Raw genomic sequence first — 17,701 nt, 5'->3', positions numbered from 1 at the left:
AAATTGGAAAATGAATTAACCCTTTATGAATTAGTGTAACCATTGTTCTTTCCCGGATAGATTGCTTGAAATGATCTCTGTAAACACAATAGAAAGACCAAATAATCATACTGAATGCTAATGTGATCTGTACTAAAAAGGTAGTGTGCAGAAATATTAAGAATAAAATATAAAGTATGAGGTTAACTTAATTGCTCTTTTGAATACTAGAAAATTGGTTTCTATTGAGCACTATTACAGCATCGAGTGTTGGCTAAATGTTCTGAAATGGTGCGCAAAAACTGTAAGTGCAAAAAATGTGCCATAAAGGGTATTTTTTAAATTAGCTATTCTGAGAGTATTTTAGCCTTCATAATTTATACCAAGAAAACTATACTTTTAGTGGATTTATTTTGATTACTCTGGCTGCGTTCCCTTTCTTTAGACATTTCGACAGAATTTTTACAAGTAGAAGAAATTGAGTTTGAACTTGGCATTATTTTGAGTAAAGAAATGGAAAAAGATTGTACTTACACGTCAATAAATGATTTATCAAACCAAAAATACACTATAGAATTCTAGCAATTTAGAAAGAAATTCATGTGAAGGTCAAGAACCACAGCATTTATTTTAGAGGTAGTTTTCTCTCAAAGGACACATGATGGAAATATTAGATGTTTTCAGTTTAAAATATTAGTGATATTTTTATCCATTAGGGTTTTTAGAATTGGTAGTATGTTATCAAAATTTTGCATGTTGTGGTATGAGATAGAAAATATGCTCTTTTTTTTTTTTAGTTTAGCATCTGTAGCAATAAAAAAATCAAAAAATCAGAAAATTTTAGGTGTTACTATAATTTAAAAATCAAAACCAGTACATAATTTTTTCTTGTATATTATCCTCTGTATGTCAGAGGTGTATTTTATACCTGAGAACACATGAAACACTTACAAAAGGATAACTTTTAAGGTGCCTCCGTGGCCACATATATACACACACCCACATGTATGGCTTAATGTTTTAAATTTGAATTCTGTTGTCTTTGCCCTTGGTATTTCAGTTTTTACGTGTTCTAACAGAGTGGTTGTTTCTGGATAATATATGACAGGACATTTCAATTGAATGGTGTCATGATCAAGAAATATTACTGCAGAAAAGTTCAGTGCCTTCACCTAGACTTCTAAACTAGACACTGTTTGATTCCTTCCCCATCCTTTCCATAGTGATGTTGAAAACTGGAGGCACAGGAGGTGAAAATCAAAAGTTGAGATAAGAATAATTAACTGGAAACAGCAATGAGATAAGAAAGAGAACAGTAATAGCAACAATATTAATAATAAAAGGTATAAGACAAAGAAATGGTTTACACAGTAAGTCAAACAATACTGGACCTTTTAGCCTGCCACACTTTCTCCCAGACCAGAGAGTCTCCCTTACTCCTACCCTTGGCAAGTGACATGAGATGATATCAAATGACACTAGGGTTTGGACATGCTTACCTCCCCCTCTACCGTTAAAAAAATTAACCCTGTCCTGGATGAAACTAGGACAAATGGCGTGTCCTATACTTCTAACACTTTAATGAGTTCTTTTCATAATCAGAGAGGTAAATAAATAATAATTTTAGGGTGATCATGAGTAGCCTGTCTTTAACGAAGTGGATGTTCTCTCATTGCCAGTCGCAGTGTGCTCAGTACGCTGCTGACAGGAGAGAGGAGGAGAAGATGTGTGATCACCTCATCAGTGCTGCTAAGCATCGAGACCACGTCACGGCCAACCAGCTGAAGCAGAAGATACTCAACATACTAACGAATAAACATGGTGCCTGGGGAGCTGTTTCTCACAGGTAAGCTGCAAACATAGAAAGTGTAAGGTTTTAAATGTCACTTGCAAAGTTTGAGAGAAGCAGACATGGTATAACTGAAATATGATTTTATTAGGGGCATATAGCCTATGCAAAACTGGACAAAGTGCAGCTCAATTAGGCAGGTATTCCTGTTAAAAATTATTTTTAAAATATCTAAAATATATAATTTCTTCTGCATGCAACTGATACAGTATTTGAGGTTTTATTCAGAGCTGTGTTGGGTACTGGTTTTAAAAGTTCATTCTATTCAAGATAGCAGTGAAATTAAATCTTTTCTTACATCATGCCAAAGAGAAAAGCCTTGCTTCTCAGAATCACAAAAATAGCCAGGGGCTAAAGTGCTGACCCTCATGTGGAAGATTTGAGCTGAAATTGCTCCTTTCCTTCATTCAGAGCAAGGTTCTTGAACCTGGGTCTGTCATATGAGTGCCCCGTCTGTGAAAGTAGAGTCTGCCAAGTCTCTTGTTTGTGCATTCTAGACACAAATACTTGATTATTTATTCAGAGTGAAACAACTCAAAAGAAATCAAGGAGGTCATGCTCCCAGATAAATAGAATTTAATAGAAAATCAAGCTGTAAAATTTGGTTATCTGGTCTGAATCACGCAGTGAAGAACAGAAAGATCCATTTTAGCTCTGATAAACCTTTTCAGGAAAAACATAGTTGAGATGGATAACACAAAAACTATTTTCTAGATAAATATTCTTTGACAAAACATATTTGCATTTATGTTGACTACATAGTTAGGGTTTAAGCCTATTAGAAAAGTTTCCAAGTAATAAATTTGATGTGTCAGCAATAAGGTTTAATAAATAGCACATATACTGTTCATTATTTTTGTAATTCTATCTAGTTGGTTCTTGCAGTTATGCCATGTTCAAAACAAAAATTATTTTTTTCATGTTCATTATCCCTGTTTCTTCTAAAGAAATTACTCTCTCCTGGATGATGATAGTAATGTATTTATTTTTTTAAGATGGTAGAAATTGTGGAAATTCAGTCTTACAGAAACTCTGATGTATAACACCAGAGACATTCTGAGGGAAATTACAAAAATGACAAGTAGAAAATTGTCATATGGTTAATTCAAGACAAGGCTTAGTCCATAAGGGATGCTCATGTTATCTCTAGTTGAGGCTTAAAGCTTTGTGTCTGGAGACTTGAACATGCTGAAAATAAATGTGATTTTCTCTCCTTTTAATGTCTTTGAATATTTAATAGCAATTTTTGAATAATATTGTTGCTCAACTTTGTGAATGGCTGCAGACACTTTGCAAACTTACTTTTCTAGGAGACTATGTCTTCTTAGGACCAAATAACTTTTACCTCCTGTATTATTTATAGCTTTCTAAATGGCAATAGTCCATTGCTTTTTCTTCCCTTGAGTCCATGATAGTTTCTGATGGGCCATAAAGTAGCTTGACACCTGTGACAAACCTATGAAATTTCTTACACTACACAAAAGAAATTTTTATTTTATCCCTGTAATGCAACTTGTCCAGTGTTGCCTGCTTCTCAGTTACTGGCAGAGCTGCTTTCCATTTTTGGTGGAAAAAGGGCTAGGTGTGCAGTGTTTGGCTTGGTTGTGTTTTAGCCACAGGCAGTGGCTTAACCTGGAGAAGGAGCACATGGTAACAGAACAAGGTCTCCAAGTGGAGTTCCCCATGTGTGGGAGCCAGTTGGGAAATGGCCTTGCACTGCAGGTCTGGCCATGTGTGCCGTGATAGCTTTGTGATCCAGCACACAAGTGCATTTTCTGTCGTGGTGCTAGTGGGCTGTGCATGGGGAGGGCTGGGATGGCAGCAGGGAGGGGGAGATGCCCAGTGGAAGAACCTCTGAGCCTTGTTAGGGACCAATGTCACCCAGTGGGCAGGTCTGAAAGGCTTTAAGGGCAGAAAATGGAAAGGGTTCTCATAAAACTTCTCAGCCACAGAATGCAAAAACTGCTGTTAATTAGATACTCCAATACTTTTTATATGATGGAAGTCAAGATGGCTTCCAAAACCATACACACCTCTTGTCTTGGCTGGCACAAAGCACAAGAGGACTCATCTCTGTTTTTAGTTCCTGACAAGGCACTAACAGCATTAGCAGTCTCTTTATAAACTCATGCTTCTCTGTGCCTTGAGAGATACAGCCTGACAGGAATACAGAGCTACTTTAAAAATACACAAAAACCACATTATCACACTAGATCTCTGCACTTCTGTTGTGATTTTAAAATTTCCATTGGGAAAAGTGTTCCCAGTTCTGAAGACACAATGCTGGTCTCCTGTTCAACTTGAGCCCTGGAGACCCTTCACTGAAATGGTGAATTTAGAGAGATCCTTCTCTGACCCAGGTGGAGCAGGGTAAAAAAACAGACCACCACTTCTGCACAATAACTACTTGGGTAATAGCAATGCCTTTTGGCATCCAAAATGGATAAGATAGGAAAATATTTGCGCAGACATGAGTGTGATTCTTCAAAGCTTCAGCTGTCTATATGCACAGTGGCAGCTACCAATGCAGCAAAAAGTACAAATATGTATAGAATCATGTGATCATTTCAATTGAAAAGAATCTCTACGATCATTGGATCCAACCATTAACCTAACACTGCCAAATCCACCAGTGAATCATGTCCCTAAATGCCATATCCACATGTCTTTTAAACAACCTCAGGGATGATGAATCAATCACCTCCCAGGCAATTTGTTCCAATGTGTCACAACCCTTTTGGTGATTAAATTTTTCCCAATATCCAATCTAAACCTCTCCTGGCCTAACTTGAGGCCATTCCCTCTTGTCCTATCTTGCCTGTGTGTTTTTGTTTATCTCTTCTCAAGATAAACAATTTTCAAGTTCTTTAACATAGATGCTCACGTTGCAAAATATTATGATTTCATCAAATGTGACGCAACTGTAGAGAAAATTTTTCCTTGTGTTTGCAGTTCAACACAATGAGCTTGTAAGCCTCCCCAGGTTTTGTGTCTTTGTGTGTTGTCTTCACAGAAAGCAGCAACCAGCATTTACTATTTAATCTGTAGGTGCCATAAATCTTACTCTTTGTTCATTAAGAAACAAAGAGACTATTAAGAACCACAGAAGTTAGTACTGAGAGGAAAAGCAAGAGGTCTTATGTTATGAGGTATTTACTTTCTACAGTATTTGTAAATTATGAATTTTAAATATATTATCATAAAATCTTCCCAAAATGTCTGAAGAAACAAGAATGAAGTTGAATGGTATGAGCCAACAAAATACCATATGAGACTTTGAATTCTAAGTTATAGTTATATATAGATAGCTTAACTAAAAATATCTTAAATTAATAGGTGACTTGCATTTCAGTTACTTTCCTAATTAGCTATTAATTTATGAAGGTGAAATTAATTATAGGCTAGTACTCCACAACTTGAATAAATGCCTACAAACACAATAATTTGTATAACAAATTCCTGTCTGTATGTTAATCAATCAGTAGTTTGAATGGTCCGACAATCTCTTTACTCTTTCTTCTTCTGACTAAAAATGGCAAATAACAGTTTGATAAAAAACTTTCATTTTTATTGCTTGTCAGTGTTAGCCTCTTTCCTCCTTCACAAATGTTTTGCCTTTATATCTTAAATTCTTTGCCTTTATATCTTAAATTCTTTTTCTCAGTTTCTGCCAAGTGTGAGCATCAAATCCTCTATAACAAATGAAAATCTACTGAATCATCTCATTTTCATCTACATATCTCAGACAAAGCATAATAGATTTCAAAATAAATCTCATTAGTTTGTTATAAATCCTGTTTGTGCCCTTCAACAAAACTAATTCCATTTCCTGCATTTGGGCAATTTGATACTTTTACGTATCTTTGTAATAGCTTACCCTAAACATACTTGGTTTTTCCCCCTTTTTTATTTTCAACATTATATCAAAATTAAAATTCTGCAGGTTTTTCCCATTCAGATGAGAAATTGATGAGCTAGTTATTTCTTTGGTGCATTGTCACTTGTTCAGAGGGAATCTGCAACATCAGGAAGAATCAGACAGGGTGTTTCATAGCTTAGCATTCCTAGCTTCTTTAAGCCAGAACTTACCCTCAGCTTTTTTCAGGTTATAGTTTTCGTGTCACAACATATGCTTCATTCTGCCTTCTCTGTCAGCTTCATATGGTGTTTCTCTCCCTCCCCATCTGTGTCTCTCCCCATACACATATTTAAAAAAAAAAAAGTTTTGTAAAACTTGTCTGTACACACAGTTCAAATTTCTCATCAGCTGTATGAATGCCTGTGTTTTGGCCCATAAGCTGTTACTGTCTTACTTCAGCTTCTTGGTTTGATCAGATACCTCAACTTTTCAAAAACTTTTATTCAAGAATACTGAATATAAATATTTCTGCCTTACAGTTTGTATAAATTTAAAGCAATTTAGAGCAATAAAAGGAGTTCAGAATTCCAATTAGCCTTCAAAATCTAAATATGAAATACTTGTCATAAATATTTTCATATGATCAGTTTTGGTATTCACAGGAGGACCACTATAATGAGAAAAATGACATTTAAAAATGAGACTTGGTTCTCTTGTTTTCTGTGATTTAATGGAGGAGGTTCCACCTACATTAAAGCATCTGTACCAAATAGCAAGCATACAAGAGCTTTTTCTGTTCAAATCCATCTTTGGTTAAACTAGACACCCATAACAAATTAATCATTCATGGTGGAGAGCAGAGCTGTCAAACTCATTCTGTGGTGAAGACCAAATTCGTCTGGGGAGACAGGCTGGAAATAAAAAGTTTCTTGCCAGTCAGCTAGTTTTTTCTCTCTCTGTAGTGTGAGCTTCTGAAGAGATTGGGTTCTGCTGGGGGCCGCAGGGATGAGAACGGAAAGAGAACTCCCTTTCCCAAGCCTATGGGGGTTGGCAGTTAAATAAGTTGATCCTGGAAAAACACTGTTTCTAAACCAAATGTTTCCAGTTTACAGCAAGGGAGACCAGATCACAGGAATTTAGAACACTGTTTCCCTTACAGCCATCCTTTGGCATTCTCTGACTCCATCTCTATACTACGCTGTCTTAGGAAATTCAGAGAGGCATAGAACGTATTCTAACCCCTACTGCAAATTAGATTAATTTGGTTTAGCTATTCATTCATTTCTGGCTCATTTTAACTGCTAGGCATAAATTACAAAGGGGGTTTTACCAGTGGAAAAGATGTAGGACCAGATCCTGTCTATTGGATCCAGAAGCATGTTTGACGCGCCCTTTCTTGAAAGGTCTCTTAAAGTTTCGCATTTTTTACACATACTCTGTAAAAACTATGAATTTTCTGTTTCTCAAATTGGTGAAATTTAAATTTTTTTTGGCAGAATATATTCTTCAAAATTGGGCAGATTAAACTGCACACTTTTTAGCTTTTCTTCAGCTATCCTGTTACAAGTTCCAAATATTTAGTTCTGAGATTACTTCATCACAACAAAACATTAAGAACATGCTTTTCTATCTTCTGTTGTTATTAATTTACTGCAGTATTTGAGAGACCTTGAGATCAGAAATATGTCAGCAACATATATTCAGTCCAGTATTAGTTATCCATTTATAGCAGGATTTAAACATGAGTGAGATGATTTTGTTTATCTGGTCACTCTATTGTAGTACTCTACATTTCAATCCACTTTTTAACTTTCTTACTACGCTTTCAACTGTGTGTCTTCTCCACCCATCGCATACCCTCTTTCTTCCTCCCTCCCTGACTGCTTACCACTGTGGTGGAATGCAGAGACTCTTTGAAAGAGCTGTTACTAATGGAACTGAGAATTTTGACAAGCATGATGGAAAAAGGGGGATGTAAGAATTCTGTATCCTTTTCTAATAATAGGTAGGGTGATACTTACAGTATAGAGACACCTGCCAAGAAAGGAGCGTTGTATTAACCGAGATGGGCTGTACAAGCAACTGAACAACTTGTGTGCATAGGATTTATTCAGGTCTGTATTTGTGCAAGGTTGTTCAGTTGTTTTGAACTGTGGCACTGTTCTATGGATTTGTTCCCACAGCTGGAGGAAACCTCATAAGAAAATATATTTTTTGGAAAGAGGTAGTGTTTTCAAATATTGAGAAACAAGTGGTGCTCAAGAAAGACTTGTTCAACTCTACAGAGTGACTTGTTTTTCTCTGGGAAGTACAGTACATTTAATTTCATTATGAAGAAGGAAGTCTTCTGCACTTTCACCTTATGACTTCTGCATTAAGAGGATTATTTTTTCTGCTTTTTTTCTGCCTAAATTTGGGGTTCCTCTAAAAAAAAAAGAAGCTTTGTAAAATTTTTTCTTTATTTAAGACTTTGGGAAACAGATCTTTAGATGCCAATATTTTCTTTAACTGGAACAGAAATTGGAATATAGATCCAAATTTCATATATTCAATTTACCCTTTATATATTTATTGTAATAAATATACTATATACCAGGAGGAAGGCCACCATTGGCAGGCTGAGGGTGACATCTGCTCCTCCTTTAGTCTGGCCATGGATTTAGCATGTGCCTGCACATGCAGCCACTCAGCTTCCAGGGAGCCAGTCACAAAAACAGCCATGAGGGTTCAGGCCTGTTGTCCATCCAGCCCTGTAACCTTCAACTATAACTGAACAATTAAGGAAAAGCAAGACAGGACAGGTAGACGTGATGGATCCATCTAATACTCAGACTTCTTGAATTTTCAACTCTGAGTTTCCTGAGGAATCTCACATTCAATCAGTCTTGATTTTGAATTTTCCATGTCTTGGGGGGACTTCAAAGTACCTTCTGCCTTCATGTTTTCTTCCTACTTTCTGCAGCAGTTCTCAGCAGACTGGACTAACAGTTGCTGATATTAGACAATGTTCCTAGCACTTGTTCTACTTTCTTTCCTGCCTTCAATTGAGAAAGAAGTAGAAACTCAGTAGAAGCCATGAGGGAAGAATTTCTTATTGCTAGATACTGCTCTACTCACTTTTCCTCATGTCTACCTAGTATTACCTGGGCAATATAGCAGTGGATTTTCCATCTTCCCCATATAAAAGAATAGAAAGCAAAGAATAAAAAAAGAACAAAAGTCATAGATCTGAAGATTCTGAATAAGAAAATTTTATGCTTCTAAGAAGGCTGTATTTTCTCAGAAATGAAAATTCTTTGACATATTCTTTATTTTCTGACATAAAATGGGTAAGACCCTATTTTTAAAGTCTTTTTTAGGTACCATTACAATCCAGGGTTCTTTTCCATGTGATGTTTCAAATATATCAGAGAAGATGAATGCCAAGCTGTAGATTTTTAGATTTTTTTTATTTTCCTAAGAGAAAAATCTGTGGTGTTTTGGTAGCCTTCTTCACCATTTCTTCTTGTAGACATTAAAAAATGCAAGGTTTAACCAGAGATGAAAACCAATAGAACAATTTTGATTCTCTTTGTCTCAAAAGCTTAATGTCTTGTACCTTTTTATTTGAAAGGTATTTATGTCCAATGATGCTATTGTCAAATAATTTCAGAAACTGAGAAGAAAGTTTGGAAAGCAAGTGAGGTTTAAATCATCTCCAGACACCAAGGCAGGTGTAGTGTGGTACATCCCAACCACATCCATTGCATCCCCCTTTCTTTGTGGGATACAAATTGCAATTCTGCAAACACCTCAGGAAACCTGTTCCATGTCTTTGAGAGATTTACAGTTTAATTTGCATGTGCATTATTAGATCATTTTCTTTGCTTAAAATTGGACTAATTATATATGGTTTTAAACCTAGCTCTTGTCTTAGTTCCTTTTTCCTCACAGTAATGTGTAATCACCTAATATATGTAATATACTGATCTGTTTCTCTTGTCTGCTCTGTTGTTGGGTTTATTTTTCTCCTTTTTTTCCACAGTAGGGAATGAAGGAGATTTTTTTTTTGCCCCATTTTTACTTCTCTCTGGTACAACACTTCCTCATTCAAAATATTTTAGAGGTTTCCTAAGCCAATTTTTGGAGCCCTGTCTTGCAGAACTGCTACGGGGGAGCAATAGGCAAGTGCATATGGAATGCTGCTCCCAAGTGCCATGTAAGAAGGTGCTGTCTTCAAGGTGTACAGGAGGAGCATGGTTACTTAGACACAGAGTCCAGAATCAGAGTCTTGTCCCTTGCCTCTTACCTTAATATAGTTTAGCAGGTTTCCTTGGGTTTGGTGTTTCTGTATGCATTTTGTTAGCCCAGTCTGTATATTCACAGGCACTAAGCTGTGAAGATCATCCTTAGACAACTCACATTTCTGATTTATGAAAAATATTCCCAGCATATGTCACTCTTTCAGCTGATCGCTTTTGGTTGGTTGATTTTGTGGATTTTTTTGGTTGGTTGTTTGGTTTGGGTGTTTTTTTGCGGTTTTTTAATTGAATAACTTTAACTTTTTAAAACAGTGAAAAAATAAGTTCACACAGATTTACTTTGACTGATTCAGAAACATGTCAGTCATAGCTGTTACATGACTTGAAGGAGACTGCTGTACTTGATTTTTCTGCATTCCTTGTTGATAAAATAGATATGGTAATGCACAGTATAATTCTAAAGACCGGTTACATCATTCAGGTTGATATTAAAAGTACTGTGTAAGCTGGGTTTAATTATCTGGTTTTACATAGCTTATGTAGGTTTGATACATTTGTCATTATGCATTTACTTTTTCTTTATGACTGTATTTTTACATAATCTCTACGGTCTGGGTTTTTCAGCAGTAATTTCTGTTCACACACAGTTTTGATGTCTGTTGTAGATCTCTTTCTTGTACACTTACAGATATAATATATCTGAAGGTAACAGATTGTGAGCTTCTCCCAGTATCTGGGCTCCCCAGTATATTGGTAACTGTTGTCAATAATATGGACTGTTGGTTAAGTTGTAAAGCTCCATTGCTCAGGAGTGTTATATTTTGAAGTCATCTGTCATGGATGTGTTGTAGAGATAGGGGACTATTTATGTTTATGGCATTTTAAGTAACTCAGTAAGACCCTTTAAAATATACAGAAAAGGCTTGTTTACTGTCATCACTGCTCACTTAATCCTGTGACCTTGACATGATCGTACGCCCATAAAGCTCCCTGTAGGTAGTTCAATAAAACAGATGAAGATGAATAAAACGGAGTCCAATGATTTTCTCAGCTTCTTTAACATACTGTCTTATGCCATAAGTATTTCTTGAACATTCAGTAGTACTGAACCGTTTTAAAACCCAGTAATGTAGTAGGTTATCCTATTGTCTAGATTATTACAAAATCCACCAAAATATTCATAAACCACATAGATTCTGTGTTTAATTTGAGAATGCTAACCATTGTTTTGAAAAATACTCTGTATACACAATGCCAAAACACTAATATTTAAATTATCTTACAGTGTCCTAATTTTTCAGATTTCCATTGTTGGAGTTTTTTTTCACTTTTCTCCTGATATCAAATTATATTTATTAGTGGGGATGCTTTTGGTTTTGTTACAGTCACAATCTGAATCTAGGAAATATTCATGTGAAATAGATTTCTTTAGATGATTTACTAGAGCCTATGTTTGCACTTATGGTAGGAAGCAATAAAAATGTACATAAAGAGGAAGTTAAATTTGATGTCTCTTAGGCTCAATTTATAAAAACTACTGAAGCCTTTGGGATACTTTGCCATAAGAGTGCAATAATTTCTATGCGTAATATATCTTGTGCTATGTGAAAACATGGAGAAAAGTATGATATATTTGCCTCATGGTGAGTGGAATGTTGTTTTGGTATTAAAAAGTTTTCGCTTTCATTTCTTTAATATCTAGACCTTAAAGTTTCCAATTTCTGTTAGGTAACAATGCATTATTTTTAAACACATAATAATCTTTTACACTGAATAATGCCCTAACCTCTTCCACAGTCTTGAATAAAATGTGAACTTTTCAAAGTTGATGACAGCTTAATAGTAGAGGAAATTTATTTAGCGAACTTCAGACAGTATTTTCAGCGGTAGAGTTTCATACTGAACTGCTGAGCTAGAAATTATGAAATTTAAGTGAGTGAAACCTGTTGAAAAAGAAGAGCAGCCAGAAGCTAATCTTCATATGTATCTCCCAAACTAAAACAGACTCTACTATCCTTTATTATTTAATCTAAATTAAGAAACACTGAGAAGGATGAGAGAAAATAAAAAGCTACCAGATATTTTTTTGCCAAATGCCAGACAAGTTCAAATAAGAAAAAAAGAGTTCCTTTATTAAGAGTCTTTTCATGTGAGATCATCATGATGAGTTGGTAAAAAATCTGTTAGTATACTTTTAGAGCACCCAGATAGACAAACTGTTTAATTGTTCCCCCAGTATGCACTACCTTTCATTTCTAAAAGTCTTGGTATTCAAATTTTGAAAAAACCCAATTGGAAATTTGTGTGGAATGGCCAATTTCTCTGGAAATGTTATCAAGGAAAAATGCATGGTCTGTTACATTTTAACAAATAAGGTTTTATAAACTGTCTTTTAAAACAAGGAATTTTTTTAAACACAGAAATTATGTTTTTCTTTAGAGTAAATCATCCTTTAGCTTATCAGTATGCTGAGGCTTAGTTTTTGACTGGGTTTTTTGACATATGATACTGTTTATGTTGCTCTTCTTGCTTGGTGAGGAATATATTATCTTCCTTAGAAAGACACAGACACGTTTCTTCTGAAACACACACCGTAAAAAAATTGATGTACCTGGCCTCCACGGAGTATTCTTTCATACTCCTTTCTGAGTGGTGATCCAGTGTAAGCCATGTGCATTAATTTTTTAGTATGTTTGTTATACAATCTAAATCCACAGGTCAGTGTTGGGCTTTATCTATGGTACTCCCTGTACAACTGTATCATTTGATAACCTTTTCCTAAGCTGTGAAAGTGAGTGATTGCCAACTCAGCTGGGACTTTCAAAAGATTCTGCTGGACACCACTAAATTTTAAACAGAGACCTTTTCTTAGGAATGCACTATTTTGAAAATACTAGAATAGCTCTTTTATTTCAGTCACACTGACAAATTTCTAAGTGTGGCACTCTAAATGCAATATTTATTTAGAGGATTCCCCTCCTTTAAAAGTAACCCACAAATTATCAATTTGAGTACACTAAAATTAAAAAAAAATTGTACTTCTAGAAACTTGTTCTCTATTAGGTTTACAAAAATACTTTTACCTTTACTCTTTTCTTTTTGTTAAATTTAACTTTTCAGAACCCTCACAGTAAAGTTGTAATGCTACTGTTTTCTAAAAGACATAAAATCTGTAGGCAAAATCTCAGCTGTAAAAATTAGAAGACCACAATGGACATTCCATAACAAGTAAACATCTATAGATCTCTGTGCCATTCATGGTTTCATTAACATTTATGGGATGTTAAATCACGAGCAAGTTTTGAGGTATCTCTTAGTAAATATCTGAGTTTCTGGGCCAGTGACATCTTAGGTTCTCCACTGGCTTTCCATTGGCAGAAGTTTTCATTGGTTTATCCCTATATTCATCCACATTAACAGTTGTAAAGGCAGGACATATACCTGTTACTGGGATTCTTTCAACCCTGTTAGAAATTCATAGTTAATATCATCACCAACATTAGAGAAGCATAAAAGTAGGTCAGGGAATGATATAATTGGTTTTCATATAACTCATGATTATATCTGCTCCAGAAGTTGCAGGCACTTGGACAACAGATGAAGCAAGGTAGGGAAAGGAAGGTTTTCATACTACCTAACATGTACTGTCTGACTGAGAAATAGCTTTAGGTGTGACTGAAGAGTCACTTTGTAGGTCCTCTGGGTTTTGATCTGACAGAAAATAGAAAGTCTCTGTAAGCAATGGTCCTTCTTCCCCAATTTTCATTATCACGTCTGTAATCAATAGTGAAACTATAAAGTATCAGCCAAGAATCTGTATTCCCTTTTGAGCTAAATTTCAATATAGTATCACATTTTTCACTATTTTGAGAACAGAAAAGAAAGGGATGAATCTTCTCACTTTCTGTAGCTGTGTTCACCACTAATCACTTTATTCTCCCTCTGATGGCAAAAAAAGGCAATCCGCAACAAAATCAAAAAAAATTTTACTAATCCAACATCAGTGGAGAAACATTAAATTTTGAATTCCTTTATGAGCTGGAAGAATTTTTGGGAATTCCAGGAAGGACTAGTTGCCTTAATAGAAAATCTAAATTCTTCTATGTCTTCACATTTTACATTTGAATCAAGATAAGAAGAGCCTTTGGAGTCTTTGTCTGCAGAAGGAAAGATTGATGGTATATTCCAAGGTTTACTCTGAGTTTACAGAAAAACTTACTTTCTTTTTAAACCATTCAGTAATAATGACGGGGGAACATGGTTTGTGGGATTTATTGTTGCAAGGTCTGTGGACTCTTCCTCAGTTTTTTGTCTAAATATAATTGTCTGTGCAACTCAATTTAGAGCCCATTATGTGTCTCTATTTAGAGTACCTAGGTGTTTCTTACCTTCCAAAAAATTTTCTGTAGGCTTGGGTCACTGAAAAGTTTTCAAATTATGCTTTACTGAGTGCATGCATAGTTTGTGCTCTCTAATATATGGGGAAAAAAAGGGATGTAAAATGACTATTTTATCTGGTTGTTTCATGTATTGAAAACAAGAATTAAGAGGTAGAAGTACTGCAAAATTCTTTCATTTGTGTACTGCATTAAGTGACTGTGCTCATGCATGCATTTGTCCCATAATATGAATTAAGTTACAGAGTATATTCTTTGAGGTTTTTTTCAGCACTGCTGCTTAATTACTTTTAGTTTTGTGATGTACTTCTTTATCTACATTTTCAGTCTTAGAAATGTTATGTTTGGGCATATTTCTTAAACATTCCTAGGTAATGCAGAAATATTTTGCATCTGATTTTGAGGGTGGATGAAAGTTGTTTATCTGTGGGTCAGGAAAGCAATAAGAGTGAAAAAAATGATGCGTTATTTCCATGATCTAAATGTTCTGCAGCAGTAGCAGCAGCTGAGCAGCTCACTGTTATTCAATGCTACATTAACTTTTCCATTAATTCTGGTGCTGTAAAACATGAAGCCCTTAAGCATTGCAAAGTTGCTGCCTGATTTTTGTTCCTTTACATGGCTGCTGTATATTTGCATGCTACAGCCACTACATGGATAATCACCATCATTACTTTTTAGAAGGTCATTTTCTTATTTTACTGAATAGTGTTAGATACAGAAAAGCCTTAATAAAATAAAGGTTCTTTAACCACATTCACTATAAATGCTGTATTTTTTACTTATTTATTGCTATTATTAGATGATGGCAGCCCCAGTGTCAAGAAGATATTTTACCTCTGTGGTTTTTCTTTGCTTGTTCATTAAAAAAAACAAACCTCAAAATAAACCTCCTCAAAAAAACCAAAAAACCCCAAACCCAGAGACCAAGAATGCTTTACTTTTTTGCTGAAAACAAAATTTTAAACCTCTTTAGTTTCATGTCCTTTCCTGTTAGGAGAGAATTTATTAAATACTATTTTGAATGAAGATACATTTTTATTGTCATAAACATAATTCTATTTTGAAAATGCTGGATTTAAAAAAAAAACAATAACATATGGAGATTGGAATTACAGTTATTCAAATTTCTTGTATTATTTTAGATATTTGTTGAAAATATATACGATTATGGGAACAGTGGATTTACTGAGCACCAATAACAAACCAGAGCATGGTACTTTCAACCAAGACATACCAACCATTCCATCTATTCTCCCCGTCAGAATGCACAGAACAGTTCATATGGGAGAGCAAGGATCTTACTTCAACTATGAAAGCAGTCACTTTATGCCCTAAATAACGAAGATAAATTCTTGGTGATGCCAGTGAGGAGACATCTCAATGCTGAATAAATCATATCAGTCTTTATCTATCCACCTCGTTTTCCCCATCTGTAACACGTGAATCATGGTGCACTGCTAACACAGTGATTTGAAATCTGTTGATGGAAGAAAAAGCACCAAGAGTAGAGCTTAATAAACATCCTTTCTTTTAAGAGAATGGTCTTAAGTATTTAGTATTGTTTTGCTTTATTTTTAAACATGCTCTAGTTGTGTAGTTCTTTAGGTTTTTCCAAGCCTCAGATTCACTGTGTTCACTGTTTTGATGGTTAGGTTATCATCATCTGAACCAGCATCAGCATAACAAGATTTGTGCGGTGGCTCATACAGAACGCATTTTGGCTACATAAGCCATTACCATTGCTCTTAAGATCTGTTTCTGGCATTTTTGGAACCGGATGAAAGGACACATCTGATTTGACTAGCAAGGTTCTTCCGTATTCAATTGAATGATTCTGATTCCTTTCTGTGGCTTTCTCCCCCACCTCTGTGTTAATAGAATTTTTGTGATACTTTTTTTTTTTTTTTTAAATTCAGGTATTTTGATGTTTGGTATTATTTGATTTCAGGTACATGTGGGAAGGTGAGTTTAATATTGAAATGCTAAAGATAATGTCCTGTATTACATCAATGTACACAATATACATATTGAATCTTAAGTCTACAAAGAAATTCAAACCTGTTTTCATGACATTAAATTTACAAAGAAAGTTTAGAATTTCTTATCTTCTTTACATGATGAAAATATTGCTTTTCAGGAATTTCGCTATATTTCTAACTTAATAATTTAAGAATTTTTCACAGTTCTGTTTTGTAAGCAGTAATCTAAATTTCATTGTGTTACCAGCACAAGTTCTGAATGTGCACTTGCTAATTTAGTTAGCAAGTGCACATTCATTAGTTCCATTAGTTCTCGCCTAAATCTTGTCCCTGGACTGTATCCTTCCGATATATTATTATGGTTTTTCTCATTTATTTCTCATATACTGCTGAGAAAATGATCTTACACTTTTATCCATGGGGTATTTCCTCCTAAAACCTGTTCAGTGTCTTCTCAGTATTGCTGCCCTGGCTGGTTAGTGTATCTGTATCTACCAGTCCCAGTAATGTGGCACTCAGAAATGTCTTAAACAGCTCATAAGAGGGCTTTTCAGGATCAGGAGAAAAGGGAATAAAGAAAGTAAGTAATTGGTTCAAACTTTGAATTTTTTTTTCTTAACTGAATAGTTACTTTTGATTGATGAAATAATTTGGAACAAGAAAAGCTATATAATTAGAATTGTCCCTACAATGTTAAATAATATTTTTCAAAATGAATTCAGTATTTATATCAGTTTGCATGAGCTGGCATAAAAATCTATACCTATAGATGAGCAAATAACATATAAAAATAGTATGTTTTGAATGCTGAGGAATAATGCAGCTCTTCGCACATTATGCAGATTAGAACAACCTGTGAAAATAGTATTGTTGTGTAAAATAGAAGAAAGACCTTTGTTTCATCAAATAGCTGTTTCTACTTAGAGAATTTGTTTTTTCTGTGGTATCTTAAGAAAAGAAATCATCCTCCTGAAGCATTAAGTGTTTCTAGATTTGGGAAGCAAAATAGCGAATATTTAAACTTGAAGTTCTGTTTTGTTCTGGCCATTAAAACTGCTAGGAATCTCAAGACACTTGATGAGAAAAGAAAGGAAAATTTTATGATCTTTGGTATGAATCCAGTTAAAGGATTAACAGTGTTAGTCAGACCCTGAAATGGAAAGGCAAAAGTATATTACCCAAAACACATTTCAGTAGTGATTAGCTGTTATCTGGAAAAATGGATTCCACTTCACTCAGTAGAATGCTATATTTTGCTGAGAATCAAAGTTTACAAAATAAATTTCAATATTTTTTAGTATGGCAGGTGATGAATGTTCTCCTGCAGAGGTTATATCAGAAAATCAATATTTGTAAAATTGAAACAGTATAGGTTTGTATTGATCCATGTGGCT

The 17,701-nt window shown here is 34.8% G+C and overlaps 1 protein-coding gene across 13 annotated transcripts in view; it reads left to right on the top strand.

Moving 5' to 3' along the window:
* NBEA (neurobeachin) overlaps window positions 1-17,701 on the top strand; it is a 453,637-nt gene that overhangs the window by 235,567 nt on the left and 200,369 nt on the right. For all 13 annotated transcript variants that reach the window (XM_030944908.1, XM_030944837.1, XM_030944889.1 and 10 more), the window contains one exon: window positions 1,659-1,825. In XM_030944908.1, the coding sequence (XP_030800768.1) occupies window positions 1,659-1,825 (167 nt within the window). The remainder of the gene's footprint in view (window positions 1-1,658; window positions 1,826-17,701) is intronic.

This window comes from Camarhynchus parvulus, chromosome 1, assembly GCF_901933205.1.
Source record: "Camarhynchus parvulus chromosome 1, STF_HiC, whole genome shotgun sequence".
NCBI classification, from domain to species: domain Eukaryota; kingdom Metazoa; phylum Chordata; class Aves; order Passeriformes; family Thraupidae; genus Camarhynchus; species Camarhynchus parvulus.
This window is presented reverse-complemented; position numbering and strand designations above follow the sequence as displayed.